We start from the raw sequence: 23,749 nt of genomic DNA on the forward strand, positions 1-23,749 counted from the left end.
CCCCATATACTTATCACAGAGATTAGTTACATAATATGTATTTGAATAAATCTTAAAAATTACAAAATATTGATGGTTTTATGCTGACGTTTTCTTATCATACTTTACTATGTATATAAGCTGAGCGGCGGTTTCCTGTAACGCAGATGACGTAATTAATTCGTGAAAGGGCTTTGAAACATTTGGCTAAACGTGGCTTTAGATATACTTAGAAATAATCAATCTATTTTGAAGATTCAATGGCCGGTGTGATAGCTTTTTCTATGCGGTCTTTGGGGGGGTCAAATTGAAGCAATACAACCTCATATGTGGCGATGGCACCAGCAACCTAAAACAGATAAAAGTAAATCTTAGCGGGGTCGCACATCAAACCGTCCGACTGCAACACGTGGAATGATTTTGTATGTATTCACAAAATACATGTTACCAATTTTAACTTAATAATAAAGTAAACAATTTTAACTATTGGCTAAACGCTTCAGAGAGTACCTATTATAAGATTGATTATAAGAGCCAATAGTTAAAATTTATCGTTATTAGTATGACAGCTTTAGCATGGTGGTCTATGCGCGGCGGGCGCGATACCCGAGAGATGCAGGTTCGATTCCTGCGGGGTGTCTTACTTTTTTCAAAAAGATTTTTTCTATTGATTATAACACATTTTCTCAGAAGTGAACCCTACGTTTGTATGTATAACATGATGAATAGGCATATTTTAAAATGTTGTTTTTGAGATATTGAGCGGCTTTGAAATGTATTTATATATAATATATATAACGCCCACGGGGATGCCCAAATACCCGCTGGATAGACGAACTCATAAAGTTCGGTGGATGTACGTGGCAGCGAAGAACTTGGGACCTATAAAAATGGAAACAGCTAGGGGAGGCCTTCGTCCAGCAGTGAATCAACCAAGCTGATGATTATAATGTTGATATAATGCACACTCGTATTCACATATATAGGGGAAGGTGTTGTACCTGCGGACAATTTTTGGTTTTTCATTTCTAAATCTTCAAATATATCATATTATGCAATGTTTTTGATGTCATCAATAAAGGTGATTATCTGGGCTCATAATTACAAAATAAAAAACATATTTGGTGTAAAGGGTTTTCATTTATTGACAAATAATCGAGGACCGGGAACTGTGGACAGATGTTATAACTTTGGACATACAAGACAATATACTACTAGCCATCATTATATTCAATTTTAAAAGTTTTAGGGTCGACATTGAATGAAAATTGATTTTTCAATCGATCAGGTTTACCTAACATCTAAGGTGAAAGCAATTTTGAAAAATGACAGAATAATTTTTTTCGTAAAATTAAATAAATCTTTGAAAAAAATATGTAAAATGGACATATTAAAGATGGTTGTAACATTAATAACTAATTATCTTAAAAATATGCATTTATCAGCTTAAAATCATGTAAATAGCAATAAAATCTATGCATGTTGTACATTTGGACGCGTCTACAGATACAACCAGCAATATGTCCAAAGGTACACACATCAAAATTATTTTACTTTAAAAGTGTGCGGAAGTTTTTTGAGTATATATTTTGACAAAATGCATTCCTTTAACTTAACAATCAATAATTCACAAATTAAACTACACCTTTAAGTTGTATCCAATGATCTCTCAATAATTATGATAAAATAAACAGTAATTAGTCAAATACTTACTTTTGGATCTAAAAAACACTAATTCAAAATCTGGCTGCTTTCCTGGACTACAGATTTGATTGAGTGTTGCCAGAGTTATATGTGCGTAAATCCCTAGAACATAGTATGGCATAAATATGAATACCTACCGAAATAAAGCCCCTGTCCACAGGTACAACATTCTCCCCTATACACCTAATTGACATTTATTATGTAATATTATAAACTGTGTATCGTATAACAGCTAATAAGAAAGATTATATTAATTGAAGTTAGGCTACTCGCACAAGACAAATAGTTGAGGATACGACAGATCTTATGCCATGTGTTCACTGTATGGACACGAGGAATGGATTCGCAAAAAGTAGTGGGTAAGTATTTTTCTTGAAAGAAGCCTACAAGAATCCCTGTCATTCTCCGTCTTGCGTCATTCCAGGTTATACCAGCATCCCGTAGCTTCGCGGTATACACTCTATAGATATTATTTAGCGATTTTAGAGGACGCTGGAATCCGGTTGACTTGCATAACAGGCAAGCAAAATTGAAGTTCTCTTCAGGCGTCCAACGTCGCCACTTCAATCTCAGTCAGCATGATGAGAGGCTGCTGAGTTCTCTCTATTATCTCCTCGTTACTCCTAAAGCCCACCGCACACTCCGTCGCAAATATATGTTGTCGAAGCTCAGTATACAGTTTCAGTGATCCTTCATAAAGACGTAACGTGCCATGATTCGCTACCGTGTATTCGCACACATCTATCTCAGAGGAATGTGAAGCCAGCACCGTGTGGTCTACTTTACCGCGCATTCCCCTGTATGTATTATTCTTTCTGTGGTGATTCGCGTGCCCCCGTCGTATTTCCTCTCATCCATTCCTCATCTCCAGACACCCCTTGCAATGAACACCTGACCGTTGTCTTGTGCGAGCAGTCTGAAGTAAATAAGTAGGCAACTAAAATATTATTCATAGTTACTTACACCAAGCATGAAGTTCCGATTGACAGAGAAAAATCCCAAGCCACTCAGGGTGACCTCGTCGTGTACCAGCTGTTGACATAGTCTTTGGACCTGAAGACAAATTTATATATATATACCGCAATGAATAACCGAACAAATAAAATATAATTATACATTAAAACTTCTTTATAATCCATTAGTTTGAAGCAAACTTGAAAGTTGGTCAATAATTTGGGCCCAGTATCAGTTGACGTAAATGGTGGAGAGAGTTCAGAATTTAGTTTTTGAGATGTATTATTATTAATAATTATATGTAATGTATAATAATATATGTAATGTATGTATAATAATTATTGTATTATTATTAATAACTAATTACTTTATTTTTCTTATTAACACTACAAAATATGACGCAGTAAAACCGTATTGTTAAAGTAACAGTGGAATAATAACAGAAACATACAGGCTTTCAGAAAATGGCATAGTTGTATTAATTGTGCCTTTATCGGGAATTAAAACCGGAGCCAGGATTAGAATCTAGCCGCTTCACAGGATTACGACTTGAGATCAGTGACGTCCCGTGGGGGTAGGCAGATTGAGCGTCGCTTGGGGCAGCAGTTACTCGAAGGGCGACAAATCGATGAGAATCGTTTGGTATGTAATATAGAAATAGCAACCTAAACTTATTTAACGAAAATATCTTTCCATTAAAAAAAATCAGCTCACTGGTTGGAAAAAAAGTGTATTAATTGACATAAAAGGTTTAACAGGACTGTAATTTTTTGTTGAATTCGCGATGTCCAGTTTACTTTCGTTGCCCTTCGACGTCCTTGGTGACCGACATATATTCATATGAAACGACACATGCACGGATGATAAAAAATACTGTATACAAAAATGGGGCGACATTTTGGCGCTGTCCAGGGGCGGCATTTTGTCTAGGGACGTCACTGCTTGAGATTGTATGGATATAATCCATGGTTTTATACGACGAATACACAATGGCCGATCGGCTTATATTGTTGTGGGTCCTAGGATCGAGTCTTTATGGATATTGTTTTTCAATGAATGGGAAACACGTGCCTGTTTTGATACATTTAGAAATAACATCAATCGCTTTTTGTGAATCGAAAACGATTTAGCTAAGCAAGTTCAATTCACAGCTATTGAAAATTTTGGGTATTTTCACACAACATCAATAATTATAAGTCAGTCAGTCATAAACAGTTTTTTTCTGCATGCACAGTTTCCGAAATATAAGCGAAAAACCAAATAATTACAAGATAAAAAGAACTTCTTATATACAACGTTTTTAAACTTTCTGTTGAATCATATAAACTTGACTTGACTAGCTTAAATGATCAAAAAAAATTGTAAGTATTTGATAGAAATAATACTGAAATGTCATTTTGACATTCATATTGATTTCCATAGTAACACACGTATATATTAATAATTTAGTTGCTAGGACCCCAGACCCCTAGCAACCAATGATAGTGGATTGGATTACGGATTTCTTCCGAAATAACTTTTCATACAAAACAGAATTAACTGAAAATGAATTCAATTCTACTTAAAGATGGCTAAAAGTATTAAAAAAATGCATTGGCATCGTGTTCTGATATATTCTAAAAGTTTCAAATGTCTAGCTAGTCGGGAAGTTAGTTAAAAATCGATTGCAAGATTTGTACCGGATAAACAACCACTGGACAAATAAGAATACGACTCAATAAAAACGTTGTAAAATAGACGGAATTCTCTTATTTTTACCTCACATGTTCCCTGAAGTTACGCGGAATATCAATTGGAAAACGCTGATAAAAGTGGAATTAGTACTACAAAAAAAATGCGTTTTATTAAATTAAAACAACAATACTGATAGTCAGTGCTCGAAATGGAAAATTTCACGAACAGGAACGCTGTATAATCTTTCGAAACTAAGTACTTATGCTAATCCTTTCTTTACGTACGTGGGCATTTTCGCCAAAGTTTGTACATGTTTGAAATTTGGGTAATATTATTTTTTCACTCAAATTAACCATTTTTATATAGCTAGCAGATTCCTTGTTCTATTGCTGAATTGGTGATAGCAATTTTTCAGCAAAATATTGATTAATACAATATTTATATCATTTTTATTATGAAATTGGGCATAATAAGTTTCCGTTCCGTGACTACGAAACTTAGCTTTTAAAACATGAATGAAACACTTTTTATCACTTAAAAGAGCTCTATTAGATTAAAAAAACCATACACTTCAAAATAAAACTACAAATAGTCAAAAAATATTATTGAATTTTAATTCTTGGGCACATTTCGTTCCCCTCCGTTACCCTATGTCTATAATGGCAGAGCATTTTTCCTTTAGTATTTGAAAAAACCAATCAATGTTCGTTCTGCTATTTTTTTAAAGACAATAATCACTTTTACTAAATTTTATTGGAAAAATAAATAAGTTTCGTTATTTAATAATCAAATGAAAAATAGTTAACGTTCAACTTTTTTGGGGACATTTTCGGAATGGAACGAAATGGTAACGGAGTGTAATTTGTAAAGCTTAAGTTACATGTTACCATAAAAACAAATTTTTGTTTTATGAAATTTATTTGAATTTTTTGATAGACAGATAAATATTCAACGTGCGTCAAAATAACAAAACAAATCAAACTTAATCACTAAAATAGACATATTTTATAATAAATTTCACAATACTTGTAAAATAAGGTAGGTAATAATTTTGACACACTATACATTACCATAACTTTATTTGGCATTTATATTATTTGTAACTCAGATAAAAAATATTTTTAAGCAAATTAACAATATATGAAAAAAAAAATCAGCAAGGGATTCAGACGCGAGTTCCTAGCGCGGCACGGAGTATATAACTTTTACGAAAATAATTATAGTCAAACTCGGTTATTACGATCTCTGACATAGCGAGATCTCGGATGTAATAACGAAACATTTGTTGACAATTGGTTTATGATTTTCGCCATACATTTAATTCTTTCACTGTTATAACGAGCAACTTATCGGATATACCGAGCTAAAATACTGTTAATGTGTCGACCGTTTTAAAACATTTCGACCCTAAGCAATAAAATCCGATTGGACAGGATGCCGCCGGGGTCGGATTACGTTTATGACACTAGTAAAGTGTCTAAGTACCTACCTTATTGGTGTTTCACCGACAATAATAAAAAAGTATCCACGCATATGGTTGAAAAATCCAAGGTTTGTGAAGTCCGTAGGTACCTACCAGCGTTAATTACAATAAACAACTTCTTTTGTAGTTTATGAATGCCATGCTCGTTTCGGGGATTTTTACGATGGTTTCCAAATTTTTTATTTTCGGCTTTTTGTGTAATGTGACATGCTCATTTAAAAATACCTATTCTCTGATATAACGAGTAACGCTTATAACAAGCAAATTCAGTCGGTCCCATCTTCCTCGTAATAACCAAGTTCGACTTTATGTTGTCTTGAAATTTAATTGTATTCATCAACATAAAATGTAGCTATACAGGTTGATTGTAATCAAGACGTACTTTTCTGACATTTCGTGAATACCTACAGTTCTAGGTATTAAATCTAATCGAGTACACATTTCTGTTAAACGTGACAAAAAAATACTTTTTCATACATTTTTATAAATTTCTATGCCTAAAATGTATGGAGAAGTTTTAAAATTTTGGTGGCGTATAACAGAAAGAGTATGACAGAGCCAGTGCCTGTCTCGCAATTATTTCAGTCTGGTGTTTTTTCTTTTCCTTCTGTTGTTTTTTTTTATCTCCATACTTTTATGTGCGCTATTTTTGCGTATTCAGACATATCACATACTTTTTTAATCTTTATTATATTATTATATTATAGTCAGGTTATTTTTTATATTTTTTAATGAAAATATTTTTGTTTTTCATACGAACAGACAAAATAATTTTTTTTATAATCTATGAAGAACTAAACACACACTGTAAACCCAACTTTATGCATGCCATTTCGTTACTTTTACATTCCACATATACGTTACCACCAATATAGTTTCGGAGTGGAAGTAACGGATTCTGTTTCAGAAGTGTTTGAAGCCAAAATTTAGCTTAGTTTTATTGTTAAACCTGCGATATGTTTTATTATATCTGTAGTATGAAAGATAAGCTCCATATGTGTAGTATGTGAAATAGAAATATGTGTTTTCTTACCTTATAAATCGTGGTAACAGTAGTGGAACTTCTTAAATGACCAACCCAGAAAGCAACCTGTTCCGATAGCGATACCGACACACACCAACAATTTAAAGTGTACATGGCGATCAGTGTTATACAAAAATGTTGCTACATTAAAAAAAAACATATTTATAGTGAAAATTTTTCGCCTTCATGCTAAAATCGTGGTAACGGAATGTGGAATTCCACTTTTTCAAATATCCTGGGACACACTTTAAACGTGATTTTTTTTCAATATTGGTACAAATTTACGAAAAAACTATATATTTTCCAAAAATATATAATGTAAGCTGTTGAAAACACTACGAATTTAATTTTACACACTCAAAATTAATGACGAAATCAGACTTTGTTTATTTGAATTTATGGGTGGGACATGGTAAAAACGCACTACCTTTCGATCTAAATAATCAATTAAAAATATATACAGGTCAGATAGTTGTATTTAACTGATTGAATAGAGTAAATTAATAAATTTGCATGTTAAAAGTACATAACTTTCCAACATTTTATAATATAATAACTATGAAAAAATCAATCAAAGTCATGGGACATGCCAAAAACGCAATGTACAAACTTTGGCGAAAATGCCCACGTACGTACTTTTGATATAAAAATGCAACAATAAACTTTAAACTTCTTACGTGGATCTATATTGGGCAGGTTGGTAAGGATTGTCAGCGCCGCAGGCGAAATAATCTTGTTTTAACAAAGTATACCGTCAAAAATTGTATTATTCTTTATTTTTACTTTATCTACCACTATAACCAGTGCATGATACCTCTACCACCACTCGTCACTGATTATAACTTATATTACTGTCTCATTTGGGATAGATAAGTTTGTAAATAATTAGTCATAACAAACAACATATCCACATAAGTACCTTATAGATTCAAATTAAAAATTTATTTACGTACTTATAGAAAATTTTACAAATTCCATTTAAGTACGAGCACAGAATATCAAACATCAAGAAATAGTATTTAGTGTTTAAAAAATAAAGAAATAGTATTAGAAAAAACAGTAAGTGCCTACCTATACCAAGAATTTATAAAACAACGTTCACATAAACTCGTTCTCACGCAGGTGGAATATACGATTATCCGAAGCGATTTGGTTGAACATAGTTATTTCCTGCCCAATTATCATTAGCAATTATTGCACCTTGGCAGAACAAACAACTTTGATTATCAAGAAAGTTATAAAATAATATATAACAAAATCAATACTAAGTACCAATAATGGCATAGTTCTCATTTGTACTGGGTAGATATAAGTTGGAAAAAGTACGTAGCCTAAATACCTAGTTCTCTTTTAACTTTCAGAATACAGTATGTAAGGATACGTCTTGAGAAATCAATCGGATAAAACCATGGATAGTATCCACTATCCACACAGCTTTAAAGGATTCTCAAAGATTTATTTTGAACCTTCTCCACTATAAGGGGGCATAAGGTCGTACCTACATCTAATAAAAGTTTCAAGTCATCCAAACAACGTAAACATAGCATTATTTGTAATTAAATTACCAATGGTGTGTCATTTTCATTTATATAAGATAAAACATGACGGAAGGTGAAACTCAGGTTGCTAGGTCATTAATTAGTACCTACTATATTCAACATTATAAGGACTAATATTGTATTGTATGCATGTTATGTTACAATGGTGATGCTTTGGTTACCATTATTGTAATATACATCTACCACCGTATTTATTTAATAATCTATGACTTAACACCACCTAAAATAATTAGATGTCCGCACTGGACACATAGGTACCTAATTTGTTAGTACCTACTTATTCTAAACGATTTAATCTATGTTGTTTGTCCTTCCCTACTCACATTATTATTGCCATGGAAATGATAATAGGTACCTACATACAATACAGATATTATGATAGTCGTACATTTTTAAAAGTAAAAATAGGGGTTTACGACACATCATAAACTTTTTTTAACAAAAGCCAATTGTTGAGATGAATACCATCTGTTGCCACGTCAATGGTTATTGGAGTGAATTCCTAATGTAATGTGGTTTTAGCAGATTTACACGAATTACCTACTACTTTATTATACCTTCATTATTTTTATAAATAACCACTCAATATCATTTTTTAAATGATCAAATTGTGTAGGTATGTGGCCAGCGTTACGTTACCTGCGACAAAATATTTTTCAATAGTTTCGGTTAACACGTTTCGCCTGATGACATTTTTGACCAACTTTTAGGAGAACAATTTTTTATTAAAAAATCAAGTTAAACACACAGTTAAAATTAAAACACAAAACTTACTAGAATGTAGCAAAAAAAACACCAAACTAATAATATAAACAATTTTGTTTAGAAACGTATTTATATCTTAAATAATACAAAATATTTTAAAAGGCAACTAATAGGAATATTATAGCGTAATTGCACGAGTCAAATTATCAAACTTTTTTGTATTAATTTATCCACCGAAAACACAATTCATTCACCCGAAAATAAATGGCGAAGTAATATTTTTTGTCACTCCGAATAAAATAATATAATAAATTAGTAGGCAAGTAAATTAACAATGCGTAATAGTCAAAGGCAAGATTGTATTGAAATTTGAAATGTTTCATCCTTTAGAAATTATTAAACAATGTATACTTTATTTTTTAAGAGTTTTCAAATAGTGTCAGCAAGGCACATTTTTTTGGGTAATAAAGTAATTTACGCTTGCAGCTGGTTGTTTCTTGTTATTTAGACAATGCATTTAGGCATGGACATATCGACACAAAATAAGAAGGTTGAAAGAAATTTAGGAATGTCATAATTTTTATTTTTAACCCTTGCACGCCCGGCATAACATAACTTCACTAATTTTAATTTTGAGAAAAACTTTAAAAGATACATTCATATATAATTATCTCAATCTAACGAACCGAAACGCAATTTTAAATGAATCCACGAGCCGGAACGGTATATTTTGGAATTCCACGAACCACAACGGCGCTCCGGTGCGTTCCTGTCCATTCCGAGCGCTGCTGATAGTATCACACTGCCCTTCACCTTGGTAATAAGTAGCGGTACGCCAAAGATCCTGGCATGGGAGTCCACTTCAGGATGTAGGACCCATGATACTAAACTTTTGATTAGGTGAGACTGATGAGAGTATAGCTGATTTATTTGTTCGTATATTTACGATCATAATGAATTATTGGACTGATTTGGAGGTGGACGATTCCACTGCTTTGGCACAACTCTTGATTGAAATACAACAATAAGCAAAACAACATTATTGCTCACCTCTGTGCAATATGCTCTAGCAGGGCAGCATCGCAGGGATGGAAGCGACCTTCGAGCTTCGAGAGGAATGGCAGCACCCGCAAGAGCTACGCAGGTCACCCTGGCCACCATGAATCCAAAGGATCCGAAGAAGTACGCCACGTGGATCGCTCCATCATCGGACGGTCTATAACACATCACATAATTAAATTCTGTCATCTCTTACACCTATGTACTAGGGCTTGCAAACGGGGTTAAACCGAAACAGGATAACCGGGTAACCGCACTTTTTAAATAACCGAAAACCGACTAATTTTACCCGGCTAATCGCCCAAAATCTTAGTAGGTATTTAATTTAAAGATACAATAGATTGGAAGCAAATAAATTTGGTAGCGAAATTACTTATCAGTGCGTATTTATTAAGGGTAACCGGACAAAACAGAACATAACAAAACAGAACAGCGTGTGGAAAAATGAAACATTAATTTTTGTGGAATCTATTTAGGTTAGGTTAGGTCATTATTTCGTTGTACCTAGTCACCCAATCACTTTGAACATATTATATTGATTAAGATGAGATATCCTAAGCTTGCCGGCAACACCGAGTTAAGTCCCGTTTATTTGAGGCTTTCTAGCGATTAGGAATGCAGAAATTAGGTAGGTATATAATTTAATTTATTATGGCATATTGAAAATCTGTGCCATTAAAAATTTATCAACATAATAGAGATAGGACAATTTCAATATTAAATTTATATTTTTCCAAGGTCATAGTTATATTTATCGTTGTTCTGTTTTGTCATGGAACCGGCCTACTTAATAAGTCTGTATTCTATAAACTGGCGTACACGTCACACGGAAAGCATTGTGCCATTGCGTTCAACTGTTCAAGTTTTCAATGGGAGGGAACGAGATGGATGGTGAAGCGGGGGAAAACCGACACGCCAGCTTATAGAAGACAGACTCTAGGTCAGTTGTCTTGAATTTGGGCCTTGCAGAGAAGTTAAATTTCCGATAATGTAATAAATAGTTTAACGACTATGCTTTTTGTCATATGCAGGATGCAGATGCACTATAAAAATAAGAACTATTATTTAAACATGGTACTTTTAATTTAGATGGTTTTACGGTTTAATTTAAACGGTTTTAAATCAGTTAAATAAACCGAAAACTGATATAGCAGTCCTTCCAAAACCATGATATTCTATTCAGATCCATGATCGGCTGAACAACTATCCTCCATGAATTGCTGTCACATTATTCTATGTTTCACTCAGTCTCATTGGCATATATGCGTCAGTTTTAGTTTTCCTTTGGTTTGGTTTTAGGAGCAATAAGGTAAATATAATATATTTATTCAATAATCTAATTATCACTTACGAGAGGCCGTTAAGCATCTGTAGGCATATGAAGTAGAGATTGTTGGTGAATGAAAGCAGTACCAGGGGTGCGAAAAGGGCGCTGGTCTCCCTCGCCAGTTTTGCTACCCCTGCAAATAATTCGCGCAGTCTCTTCCAATCGGAAACAACCGCAGTCTAAAAAGAGATTCACATAGATAATACAAAAAAAAATAATAATAAACAATGTCCATGAAATCTAATATAAAAGATGTAGGTAAATAACATTTACTATGTCTGCCTTAATTTGGTGTGCAAATGAATTTTTCTAGTGTATTTATGCATGAGATGTTTTCAAATTATGTATGTTCAACATAAAGGTGTTACATTCTCAAATATTTAAATAATTAATACATTCTTAAATAATTTTATGATAGATTTGAACTGTTTGGAAGTCTCATTTTAATTTGTCTGACGAATCGGGTGCATTATGTACGTCAAAGAAAACGACGCTGTAGAAATCCACAAATCCAAAACAATAGTTAATTTCGGTAAAATAAATCAACTAAACCTTTTTCTCAAGTGATATTTACGATTATTTTTAGGAGAGTACGTAGGCATATATTTTATTGCGTTTAATTTTATACGTAAATCCTTAAGAACTCATCAATCTCCAATAACATCGCGTTACTTAATTAAAGTAATTCCAATTTTGTGTTTCTTGAAGTTATACTTCTTTTGGCGCGTTTGGAAAATCAGATCAGAGTGTATTTTTGGCGTATGACATGTAAAACATAATTTATTTTTTCACACAAAAATAAACGTACTCGATTGGATTCGAGCCACCGATTGTTCGGTTATCAGCCGAACGCACTACCATTACGCCACAGTATGATACTCCAATCGTGACGATTAGACAGTATAATATTATAGTTTAAATTTGTTCCCTTACCTAGGCAGCGAATTTATTATTGTCGGCCATTTTCAATTCCTTACGTAAACAAACGATTAAACATCAGACTGATATTTGTTACTTTAAAAATAAAAACAACGATAAATAATTATATAATTTAGGAATATAAGTTAAAGTGTACAGAAATAAACCAACGGCGTTCCAATAAGCGGTCCCTTTTCTTGAGTGTGTAATTTAACAAGATAATTAAGAGCTAGTGCAAGAATCTAGGTTATCACAAGTTTTGTTTTTGTTTTGTTACGCCAAAGAAGTATATATTCTAACGCGAGTATGTACATAAGTACACACACACCAATTTTTTTTTTTTTAATTTTGTTTTGTCTCGGTTTAGATAAAAATAATTATTGTATACCAACATACCTATAATAAGTTGAATGCTGTTACTATTTTCATAGTAACGTAACATTTGAATATTAACCGGAATTGTTTTCGTCCAAAGAATATGATCATAATTTATAATATAAATTCTGTGGCTATTTGGCAGAAGCAGATATGGTCATTTTACCTATTTTTCAGGGGAGCAATTTGAATGTTGTGTGTCTGGTGATAAATACAGTACTGTGTAATTAATTATGAAGGAAATTTAATGAAATATTATGAAGAAATTAACTGAGTTTTAATCAATTATAAGCATTTTTATTTAAATAGCACAGTTTTTCTTAAAAATCACTTTAAAAAACATATATCAGGTTTTGGCAAATTAAATATTAAAAATAATATACCATATCTCACACGTATCTAGGTTAGGCATATCATTATACATTATTATAGGTGGCTTAAAAATAACAATATCCATGTTATACATGCATAATCGTCTTCGCTGGTTTCAGAATCACCAATATTGGGTACAGAAGGTTGAGTTTCAAGTGAATTATAGAAAGTATGATACACGGGATCTATCAAATAAACAGCGCTCGAAATGGAAAAATTTACTAACCGGAGCGCTCGACAGTTTTCTGAAGATTTTTACATAGTAAAGTTATTGAAGTTTATGTGTTTTTTTTTCATAAAAATAAGTGTTTTGGATTTTATATTATATGGCATATCCAGCTCAGACGGTCAAAATATTTATTCCACGAGACGAAGCGATAATTTTACCGATTTCACGAACAGGAACGGCGCTCCGGTGCGTTCCGGTCCATTTCGAGCCCTGCAAATACATCATGCTCAGTAAGTCCTTCTTTTCTTGAGGATTTATTCGGGCAGGTGCCGTATGAGTCCTTGGTATTCTAGGAATATGCGGACGCCCTCTGGAATTCCTTAATAACTTCATTGTTCTGAAGGGCTCCTCATCATTCAGAGAGTATTTTTGAATTATATCACCGAGTAGTTTTTCATACCGTAGCCACTTTATACTGTGCCAATTGATCGGTTGCCCTTCAACACACTTCGACTTCTTAATGAAAGTAGTTTTCAGTAAGTCCGAATAAGAGAGAAAAGTTTCCGCTAACATTTCTACCGCATTAAACGGATTTTTGCCTCGTACAGTTCGTACAAATTGGTACCAGTCTTATGGGATGTTAATGTTAAGTTCAATAGATTTTTTAGCTTTTTCTATGCGGGCATGATCCGTGTCACATTCCATTCTGGTGTTTCCCACTTCCAAAAAATTTTGTTCTATAGAACGCAAGTGTTCAGATTCACTGACAAAATAAGACATTGCTGAAGAAAAGTTTACCTTTTTGTTTTGCCCTGGACAACAGTCTGAATAGGCCACTGTGTTGGTTACTGTTGCTGGAAGATTCTGCAAATGCTGAACGAAGCACGATGCTATTTTATCAGATCCCCGACCAGCAATCCCTTCATGCCACATGTAACAGCTTGTGGTATCTGTTAGTCCACTATGTTGGTATTTAGGGAAGGTGTGGGCAGGCATTGCTGCAAATCAAAAACTAGTATTCGAGTGGACTGACTAGTTTTAGATAACAATTTGTCGTGTTCTTTCTTCTTATATGATTCATCAACCTTAATCAAGTGTTCGTTTTTTTTCCATTAAGTTCAGCTTTCCTTTCTAAATCCTTTGCACACTTAATCTGATTGTTATATGTATCACATACTTTACAAGTGTCTATACTAGGACTTTTAAATTTGTAGCCTAAGTTCACGAAAAATTTAAGCATATTTAGAATATATAAAAGATTTTTTCTGTTGAGAAATCCGGTCGTTTTTATACAGATCATCCATTTTTGCAATATTTAGTTGCGAAGATAAATAAAGCTTGCGTGTATGTCTTCGGGAGTAGCGACCTGTTAATATGATTAATTACTTAAATTTTTTCAATGTTATTTTTATTGTATGGTTCGTGACGTCCTCTTTGGTCACCGTCTATGATTCCTGTTTCCGAGCTGCGTTTTTTCACAATTGCGACGTCAATTTTATTTTGGGATACGCCACTAATATTCTGAAACATTTTCTTGCAAAATTTTACTGAATAAATAAAAAAAATGTTCCAAAATCCATATAGTACCTACCAAAACGGTAACCATATCTTGTTTTGGCAAATAGAATACATTGATTATATTAAATACTTATTATTTTGCCAGAAGCAGATATGGTACCAGATATATACGAGTACCATATCTTGTTTTGGCAAATATGACTTGCTTAATTCTATTGATTATGAATTATGAAGTCAGTAGAAGAGATAAACCATATCTGATTTTAGCAAATAAAAATATACACATAAAAGAACAAATCTGCATTTAAACCTCAAAACACCAAAAATCGAACATGTCTGCTTCTGCCAAATAGCCACAGAATTCATTAATAAATGTATAGAATGTCGAAAACAGTTATGTAGAATAATTTAAAATTTAAAGTATTTAATGTCAAATAAATAAAAATTTTAAGCCTCAATTTAGTTAATAATTATGTGCTTGGATCTGTTGTCCGCTCAGATGCTTAATACAATTATTTACGTATAAGTGAAAAACAACATCATTAATAAACCAACAAAAAGGGTAACTTCGTACCTACCTGATAGTCTATGTTCTCGACAAAGCTATTGATATGCCGAAATCGGGAGACCAGGCCTAGGCTTACTTGGATGAGCAGGAGATCTTGGAAATTCCATGCGAATGTCGCCACTTTACTTACAAAGAATATAAACACACACAGGGGTACGTTGTATCCAACTGCAATGATAATATTATTTGCGTTACAAAAATATCAGTTACAATAATGGACGAATCTTACAGAGTTGGCGCTTTTTGTCAAGTTGTGATGATATTGTCAATTTAAAGCCTAGTACCCACGCACATTCTTGCTCGACGGTTTTGCTCGATCGAGCATGTTGACTTGGAAGCATGCTCGTCGTTGCGTCCACACAGTCGAGCAATTCGACACAAGACGCTGTGAGGCCACCTTCGCATCGCCACGACTTCGACCACGAGTGAGAGCGAGGCCACACTAGCCTTGCCGGTGCTTCCTCACACCCTCACTCAAATTAGATCGCGTAAGAATTACAGACCTTCAATCTTTTTCGGATAGCGCAATTTGTTCGATGTCGAACAAAAAACAATCGAGCCAGATGGTACACACGTTGAGACATGTTGGAATTAGCGTAAAACCATCGAGCAAGAACGTGCGTGTGTACTTACTATAATGTTTTCTTAGGTTTTCGGCAATGGAAATCCTTACTAACGGGCCCCGATCTTCACGTAGTCCAGTGGAAGGTATATGTCAGTAATAAGACTCGATGGATGTTAATCTTCAGTCATCAGTGATGTTTATTCGGCATGTTCTCAAAGTACAGTTACATGGTGTAAACTGTAAATAAAAGGAAACTTGAGTTCTTTCCCTCTTCCACTTCGCAGTGAAACAACTCGGGGAGTAGAGCTGAGTTAAAAACAAGTTGAATGGTCTGACTTGAATGACATTAAAATCATTTACAATGGTATAAATATGAAATAGTAAGTATGTAATATTAGTGACGATTAATTCATGTACAAGTGTTTATATGTGTGTAGCAGTGGCGAGGGGCGGAGGTAGACTGTTAAGATTCGACATAAATAGTGCACAGTAAACTTTTTCATTTCATTCCATTCATTCCGACCATGTCCGATCCTAATAGGATCATATGGGCCTCCACAGAGTAGAGGTTTTATATTAAGAGATTTTGTTTTTTTACGAGAAATGGATGTCAGCCACTTGCTCAACCTATTAGGTCCATACCCTGACTCACGCACAAATTGAAAAACAATATACCTATATGTGTACTTTCCAGACCCAGGATTCGAACCTGGGACCCACGGCGTTATAGTCCAACACTTAAGTTTCATTGAACTAAGAATACAATTTGCAAATGGTGCTGGTTAGTTTTTAAAATTCAATTAAGCCATGTATCTATAGTCTACCCTACTTAACCAACCCATAATAGTTTAGGTATGTTATGGGGATCCAACAAAAATAGTGGACAGTTTTTCAGTTGTACTTAATTGTTTTCGTTGAATTAAAACTAATACTACGGATGGGGATGGTTATTAACCATAATCGATAAAAAAAATATTCTTCTATCTATAAAATATCTCAAATTATGTATATTTTAATGGCATAATTTTAGATATTTTATAGATAAACGAATATTTTTTTACTATTATCTATGGCTTGGATTAGGAATGGAAGGAAATTTTAATTGAATTTTAAAAACAAACGAAAACTATCTCTACATTGTAGCCTTAGTTCAATGAAAACAAATACGTTTGACCACAGAACAGATAATAAATAGAATACCGATAGGCCATATTCAATACGCCGCATGGTGAAACAGGATTTTGAATGTGTGAGTGTCCTACGAAAATGAAGCACGCATTATGCACGTGCAATGGTGTGTATAATACACCAACATTAAATGTGCGTAAATGCATAAACTGAGAGCAGTTTTCAGTATTCGACGTAAAACGTATTATTGACACGTGTGTAAGTTTAACCCAGATTCTTCCTTACTCGAGTCGGTTACCTGCTATCGCCTTACTCGTTATGTATTTCAGTTCCCATTATTTCTGAGTTCCCTGCGTTTGACTGACAAAGTTTAGTGTATATTATTTATGAAGGATCTTTACAGCCTACCTCCACCCTTCGCAACTGGTGTGTAGTAACACAACTAGATAGGGTGGATAAATTAGGGTTAATCAATTATTATTTAATATTGAGTAGGTACATTGCAATTTAGTCGAAATCACACTGATCGACTATTCTTACCAATTTTACATAATTAATATCTTGCGGTGTCGATCAATAATTAAACAAAAGACAATTTATCGTTATTGGTGAGATATCATAGAGAGTTTTATGATGTGGTCAACCTATTTGCGTGCCCTTATGACATTTAAAAATAAATTTATGTATGTATAGGAGTATCACTCTCAACACTGGTAATGTATACATTTATTTACCTATTTCAAAAACGAAGCGATGAGACCTCATGCAATATTCTTCGAAACAACCGGAAAGGGTAGAGTGTTCAACATCTGACCGGCAATCTGGGGTCTGAGTCGCTATACTTAAAAGATGCTCCACTATAATTTTAAAGCAGATGAAAAAAGATTTAAATATAATATAAAGAATAATAACACAAGACTCACATAATTTTATGTTTCGTGTTAGTATGATTTAGGTTTGTCAAACATTGTTCAATACTGAACCTCGACAACTCTGAATTAATACATTAAACCACATGATTTAAGTTGCCTCATCTCCACCCACCATATAGGTATATGCAGCCGCCTTCCATTATGCTATAAACGTGTCAGAATGAAAAGATTTGAGTGCCACACTGCCTTGTCCCGAAGCGATGCTGCACGGGACTGATGTAGCAAAAATAATTAACACGACACTAAATTGATAGACAGCGTAGGTAGTTTAACCCAATGTTTGTTCTAAGGGATGAATATACCATGGGGCTAAATCAGGGCTTGAAATGGAACGGAGCGCACCTGAGTGCCGTTCCAGTTCATGAAATCGGCTCTGTCTATTAATATTTTCGGAAAATTATTGAGTGCTCCGGTTCGTAAAACTGTCTATTTCGAGCGCTGGGCTAAATGGGCTATTACCCAAAACTCTGAAATAAGTATAAGAAAAAAAACTTTCAGAAGAGAAGTACTGTATAGTAACTCTAGTTACTTGTCGATACAATTTACAATTATTGAAATCAATCAAAACTTTAATTTAAATTCAGACACTATGACATGCAAAACGATTAATTTTACACGCATCAGTCAACACATTTGTGATTGAATGACGTACTTCAATATTATCATATAGCAAAAAAAGCATGAAAACTATTTAAAAAAATAATTGTTGTAAATTGCCGTTTTAATATGTTGATTTTCTGGGGCACACATGTATTAGCCCAAGGCATGGGGGGCTGACAGGGCTCTAACCTGGGTGCCCGAACTTAGAGGGGGCCCGGCGTGGCGGGTCGAGCAGTTAAGTAAGATAAACACACACCACAAATTTGGTCTACCGTTTACTGCGCTATTGTACATAAAGAATATTAACATTTTAAGATATGTATCTATGCGATGCAATTTGATGTGATATGACAATTAATTTTATTAAATCGCACCATCGCAACTAAACTGCCACAATCCAAAAAACGTCAAACAGAGAAAATAAGCTTTGAAGTTTTTACCTTTCGCATTTTTGTAAGTACCTACTGTGTTTTTGAAATATGTTTAGATATTGAATGAAGTTTTGACTTGAATTTGATGACTTAGAGATATAAAACAAACGGTACATATACTATGAACGATAGACGATGAAACGTAGTAATTAACTCAAAACACGTAAATTTGGACTTGTGGCGGTTTAGTTGCTAGGTGCGATTAATGGTAATGCATGTGTAGATTTTTATTTTATAATTATAAGCTAATAAAAAATGAGTATTTATCCAATATGGCGAAGGGTCGCATGTTACTTAGCTACCACAAAAGAGAGTCGCGAGTACCAACTACACCAGTGGTCGGCAAACTCATAAGTCAACAGAGCCAAATATCAACAGTACAACGATTGAGATTTTTTTGAGAGCCAAATTTCTTAAACTTACTATATAGGTAGGTACACTGTTAACTTAATGATCTTATTTATTGATTAAAAATAAATTGTAGGTAAGGTATCTATAAAATTAAATTATCATAATGACTGACAAACACTTAATGTGAACAATGGCCTTACACCTCCTTAAAAAGTTTGGGTAAGTCAGGTTTGTATGTTGTTGTTTTTAATTTTAGGCACGATTCCAGGTTCTCGTCAATAAAACGACTTCTCAACTTACTCTTGATAAGGTTCATGCTTGAAAAAGATTGTTCGCACGAATATGTAGAACCGGAAAGGGAAAGAACTGCAAGCGCTAGTTTTTTTTAACTGAAAACTTTCAATATGAGTCACGAATACTATTCCAGGTGTTAAAAATCATCATGTCTTCCTTTTCCAGGTCTTTCAAAGCAGACTACTAAACTTGTGCTGTGAAACATGTTCACATTTGTTTTTCTCCAATATGTCCATATCAGCAAAGAGATGTTCAATAGAGCTCCATAATTATTCTTTACCCATAAGCTATATCTATAATAGAGTTGATAATCTTAATCACCAATTCAATAACTTTGCAAATGTCTGCGCACAAAGCTCTTATTGACGAATGATGCAATGGTAAGCAAGTATCTCGTGATTAATTTTTCTTTCAAAATAGCAACAACCCATTTTCTTACACAGGTCATACTTAACGCCCCGCCCCGTCTGCTGAAATTGACATAATTTTATCGAGTGGAATATGATGTTTTTCCATACACTCAATTACAGCATTTGCAATATCTTCTCCACGTGTTTGATATTTGAGTGGCAATAATCTTACAAGTTCTTCTTTAGGACATGTAGATGAAATAAATCGTACAAAACGTGAAACTTGTGCTGTATCATTTATGTCACAAGACTCGTTAACTGCTATTGATAAAGCTGAAACCAATTAAAGATCTTCGACTTGCTGGTTGATTATATTCGAAGACATTTTGCCTGTTCTATCTTTCACTGCTTTAGCCCGTACGTGGTCATTTGTGGCAGAGCCACACCCAAGGGGCCAAGAGCCACATGTGGCTCGCGAGCCGTGGTTTGCCGACCACTGTACTACACTATATTATGATGACGAGTGCCAACAACTCAATAATTCAAGTGGATTTATTTATAAATACAAAAAAATCGCTAAGAATACATGTTCCGCGGAATATTATTTGAGGAACACTACTGTAGAACATCATAATGCCCCTAACCTTAGGGATAGGTTGGGGGCCCGCTTCAGGATGTGGGGGCCATGGCCCAGGGCCTCTTTAAAGCGTTAATCTCGCCCTGTGTGCTACTAGGTATACGATTTGTATTTATATTTTGGTTTCCAAGCTTTCCAGTAAGTTGTCAGTTTGTCAAAAAGAAACGAATCACCAGTTTCATGCATTCATATTTTGTTTGTTGGTTCGAGAACCCGCTTAACATAGGTACCATTGTACTTGCAAATAAATATGTATCAATAACATTTCTCAAAGAATAAAAATCAATGAGCGAAGGTTAGAAAAATCAGAAATGAACAGTAATTGATGCAGTACTCACTGATGGCACATGACATGATGATGAAAGCAACCACATTCAGTTTACTTCGCAGTGGTGGCAGATTACTCCTTGTGTTTCGTTCTTCTTCTCTCCAGTGGAGTGCCAGCGCAGGCCAGCCACGGCCCACAAAATGCAGCAAAATGGCTGCCACTACTGCATTGCCATAAAACACAGCTCCTGCAGTCGCGTTGGCAAATCCACCTTACAAAAATAGAACAGTGAGATTAGTAAAGTTCAGTGACGTCCCTAGACAAAATGCCGCCCCTAGGCAGCGCCAAAATGCCGCAATTTTTTATAATCCTTTCGTGACTCTAATATCTTACTTTTAATCATAAAAGCACTATTAATTAAACGTCTCTAATATATGTATATATTATGCGTCCCTGGCTGTGTTCAAAATTTCTATTGCACCCTTCGTGTCAACAAGGTTGCCGACCTCTGTCTAGATTCTAGATACTGCTTAGCATGGCCCCCACATCCTGAAGCGGGCCCCCATGCTAGGATCTTTGACGGGCCCCCTACCTATCGCTAAAGATAAAGGCAGCGTGACGCTCTACAGTAGCGTTTTCCAAATGGTGTACTCGGTAAAATTAATGTGAATATTTTTTTTTTGTATATTTGAATTCATCTATTTGACTTATGGAGTTGTCGTGTATCGATATCCAATTAAAAATTGTATCGAACAACCATATAATTTTAACTTTTTTTTTACTATTCGAGAGAATTTGTGATGCGTGTTTAAATCACTTATATGGTCGATTCGTCACGCCGGGCCCTTTCTGAGTCCGGGCCCCCAGACTAGAGCCCTATCAGCCTCCCTTTGTGGGGGCCATGCTGCTTAGTGTATTTCATGGAATGAATGCATTTATCGAAATACCTAGACCATTTCATTTTGTTACCGATTCGTTTCAAAATACCACATTCGTTATTTATATTTTAATTCTATTTGGAACTTACTTTTTCGCAAAGAAATTATCAATCAGAGGCACTCACCATAAATTTTTTATGTGTAAATTCTATAAACTGATTGATTCCTTCTCGGGTGTGCCGCCCTTATGCATCGCTTGGTCTGCCTACCCCCACGGGACGTCATTGACCAAGGAGGCGGACCCATTCAAACATAAATCTAATTCTTACCTGTTTCTGCTGCGTTCGCTTTTGACAAAGTTCTTGTGGCATGTATTAATGACGCGAATACAATCCATAGTGATGGCAATGCACTGGCAACTGAAGCCACTGCTAGAAGACCACGTAGTTTAAATGTTAGGCCAGATGGTGGACCACTCAATCCTGATACCGGAAACAAGCCAAGCACACGAGCCACACCCAGCGAAATTCCCATAGATTGGTGAAATGAATCTCGGTACAGCAACTGTAAATTCAATTATATATTATTTAATTACATAATAGGTATTCACTTACTTATCTACTCGCTTTCTCAAGAGATGGCTCTTATTACTAGGTAGGTACACAATGACGCTAAACCATGGACCCCATAAGGGGGGCTGACAAGGCTCTAGCGTGGGGGCCCGGACTTAGAGGGACCCGGCGTGGCGGGTCGACCAGTTAAGTGAAAATAATACACACCATAAATTTTCTCATATAGTAAAAAAGTCGCTTGCGGCGCTATTTTTCTTATGACTATTGACATTTCAAAAAATGTGACTGGGTGCCGTAATTTGATGTGATATAATTATTAAATGATAATTCACGTGTAGAATTTTATTTTATAATTAATTTAAGTGTGTTTCCTGACTTACAAAATTACTTTTTATCCAATATGGCGAAGGGTTGCATGTTACTTGGTTACCACAAAAGGAGGTCGCGATCTGCTTCATAATATTTATGATGCTGTGAGTGAAGAGTACCGATAACTTACTATATAAATCAACTGGATTTATTTAAAAATCGCTGAAAATACACGAAATAACCTTAACCATGAGATTCCATGGAAACCACCTGGGGAACACTACTGTGGAAAATCACACTGCCCTTAACCTTAGCGATGGGTAGGGGGGCCCGCTTCAGGATCAGGAGGCCATGCGCGGAACATCGAGACAGGAAGAAGTTGATGGCATATTACTGCAAGATAGATTATGTTTGCAACAGGTTTACTAAGCGTCGAAAAGTATAAAAACTAGTACGCTCCACAGCAGATTATTTTAATATGGCTATTGGCTATTATGGTCTTCTGATCTATTTGTGCACTAGGCGCCATATTATTGTTTTTATAACATGTTTTTGAAATTGGCCATTAAGATGACACACATTCATTAGCGCTTAAATTGTTTCGTAGATTTTTTCAATTTATTTGTAAGGTCCCGGGGACCCCATCAATTTGGAAGGCCCGGGTATTTTTCACCCTATCCAAAATTCAAGCTTGGTTTACATTTTTTTACTGACCTAACTGAAATAAGATCTAGTATACAGTATAAGAATCATTCATAATAAATAATTATATTATACATAGAGGTTTCATTGAAAATTATCTTTAAGGAATATTTTACTATTAGCTACCCACACCATTGCCATGTCTACCGAAGTTTTCATCAGGAAAATAAGAAACGTTAATTTTTTCAATTCTCTGATATTTAGATAATAATATTATTAAGATGAATAAAAGTGACCTTTTATGTGTTTTTTTTTAAAGACATTTGTAAGATTATATCAAAAATGCACGCTTTCATCAAACAAAATCGTTGAATTCCATCTACTAATTTTTGACGTTTTTATGT

General features: G+C 34.5%; 1 protein-coding gene across 1 annotated transcript; it reads right to left on the minus strand.

Annotated features, from left to right (window-relative positions):
• Positions 1 to 223: 223 nt before the first annotated feature.
• LOC147071582 (gustatory receptor for sugar taste 64f-like) lies at positions 224 to 23,546 on the minus strand. The gene is made up of 9 exons (XM_085947976.1): positions 23,538 to 23,546; positions 22,152 to 22,386; positions 21,060 to 21,215; positions 17,816 to 17,938; positions 15,399 to 15,556; positions 11,493 to 11,647; positions 10,133 to 10,298; positions 2,647 to 2,736; positions 224 to 328 (listed from the first exon to the last, which is right to left on the minus strand). The coding sequence occupies exons 1-9, from the start codon at positions 23,544 to 23,546 to the stop codon at positions 224 to 226; spliced, it is 1,197 nt and encodes a 398-aa protein (XP_085804102.1).
• Between the last annotated feature and the right edge of the window lie 203 nt (positions 23,547 to 23,749).

The sequence above is a fragment of the Rhyacophila brunnea genome, unplaced genomic scaffold (genome assembly GCF_057557595.1).
Source record: "Rhyacophila brunnea isolate RB1 unplaced genomic scaffold, BYU_Rbru_1.0 scaffold_20, whole genome shotgun sequence".
NCBI lineage: Eukaryota > Metazoa > Arthropoda > Insecta > Trichoptera > Rhyacophilidae > Rhyacophila > Rhyacophila brunnea.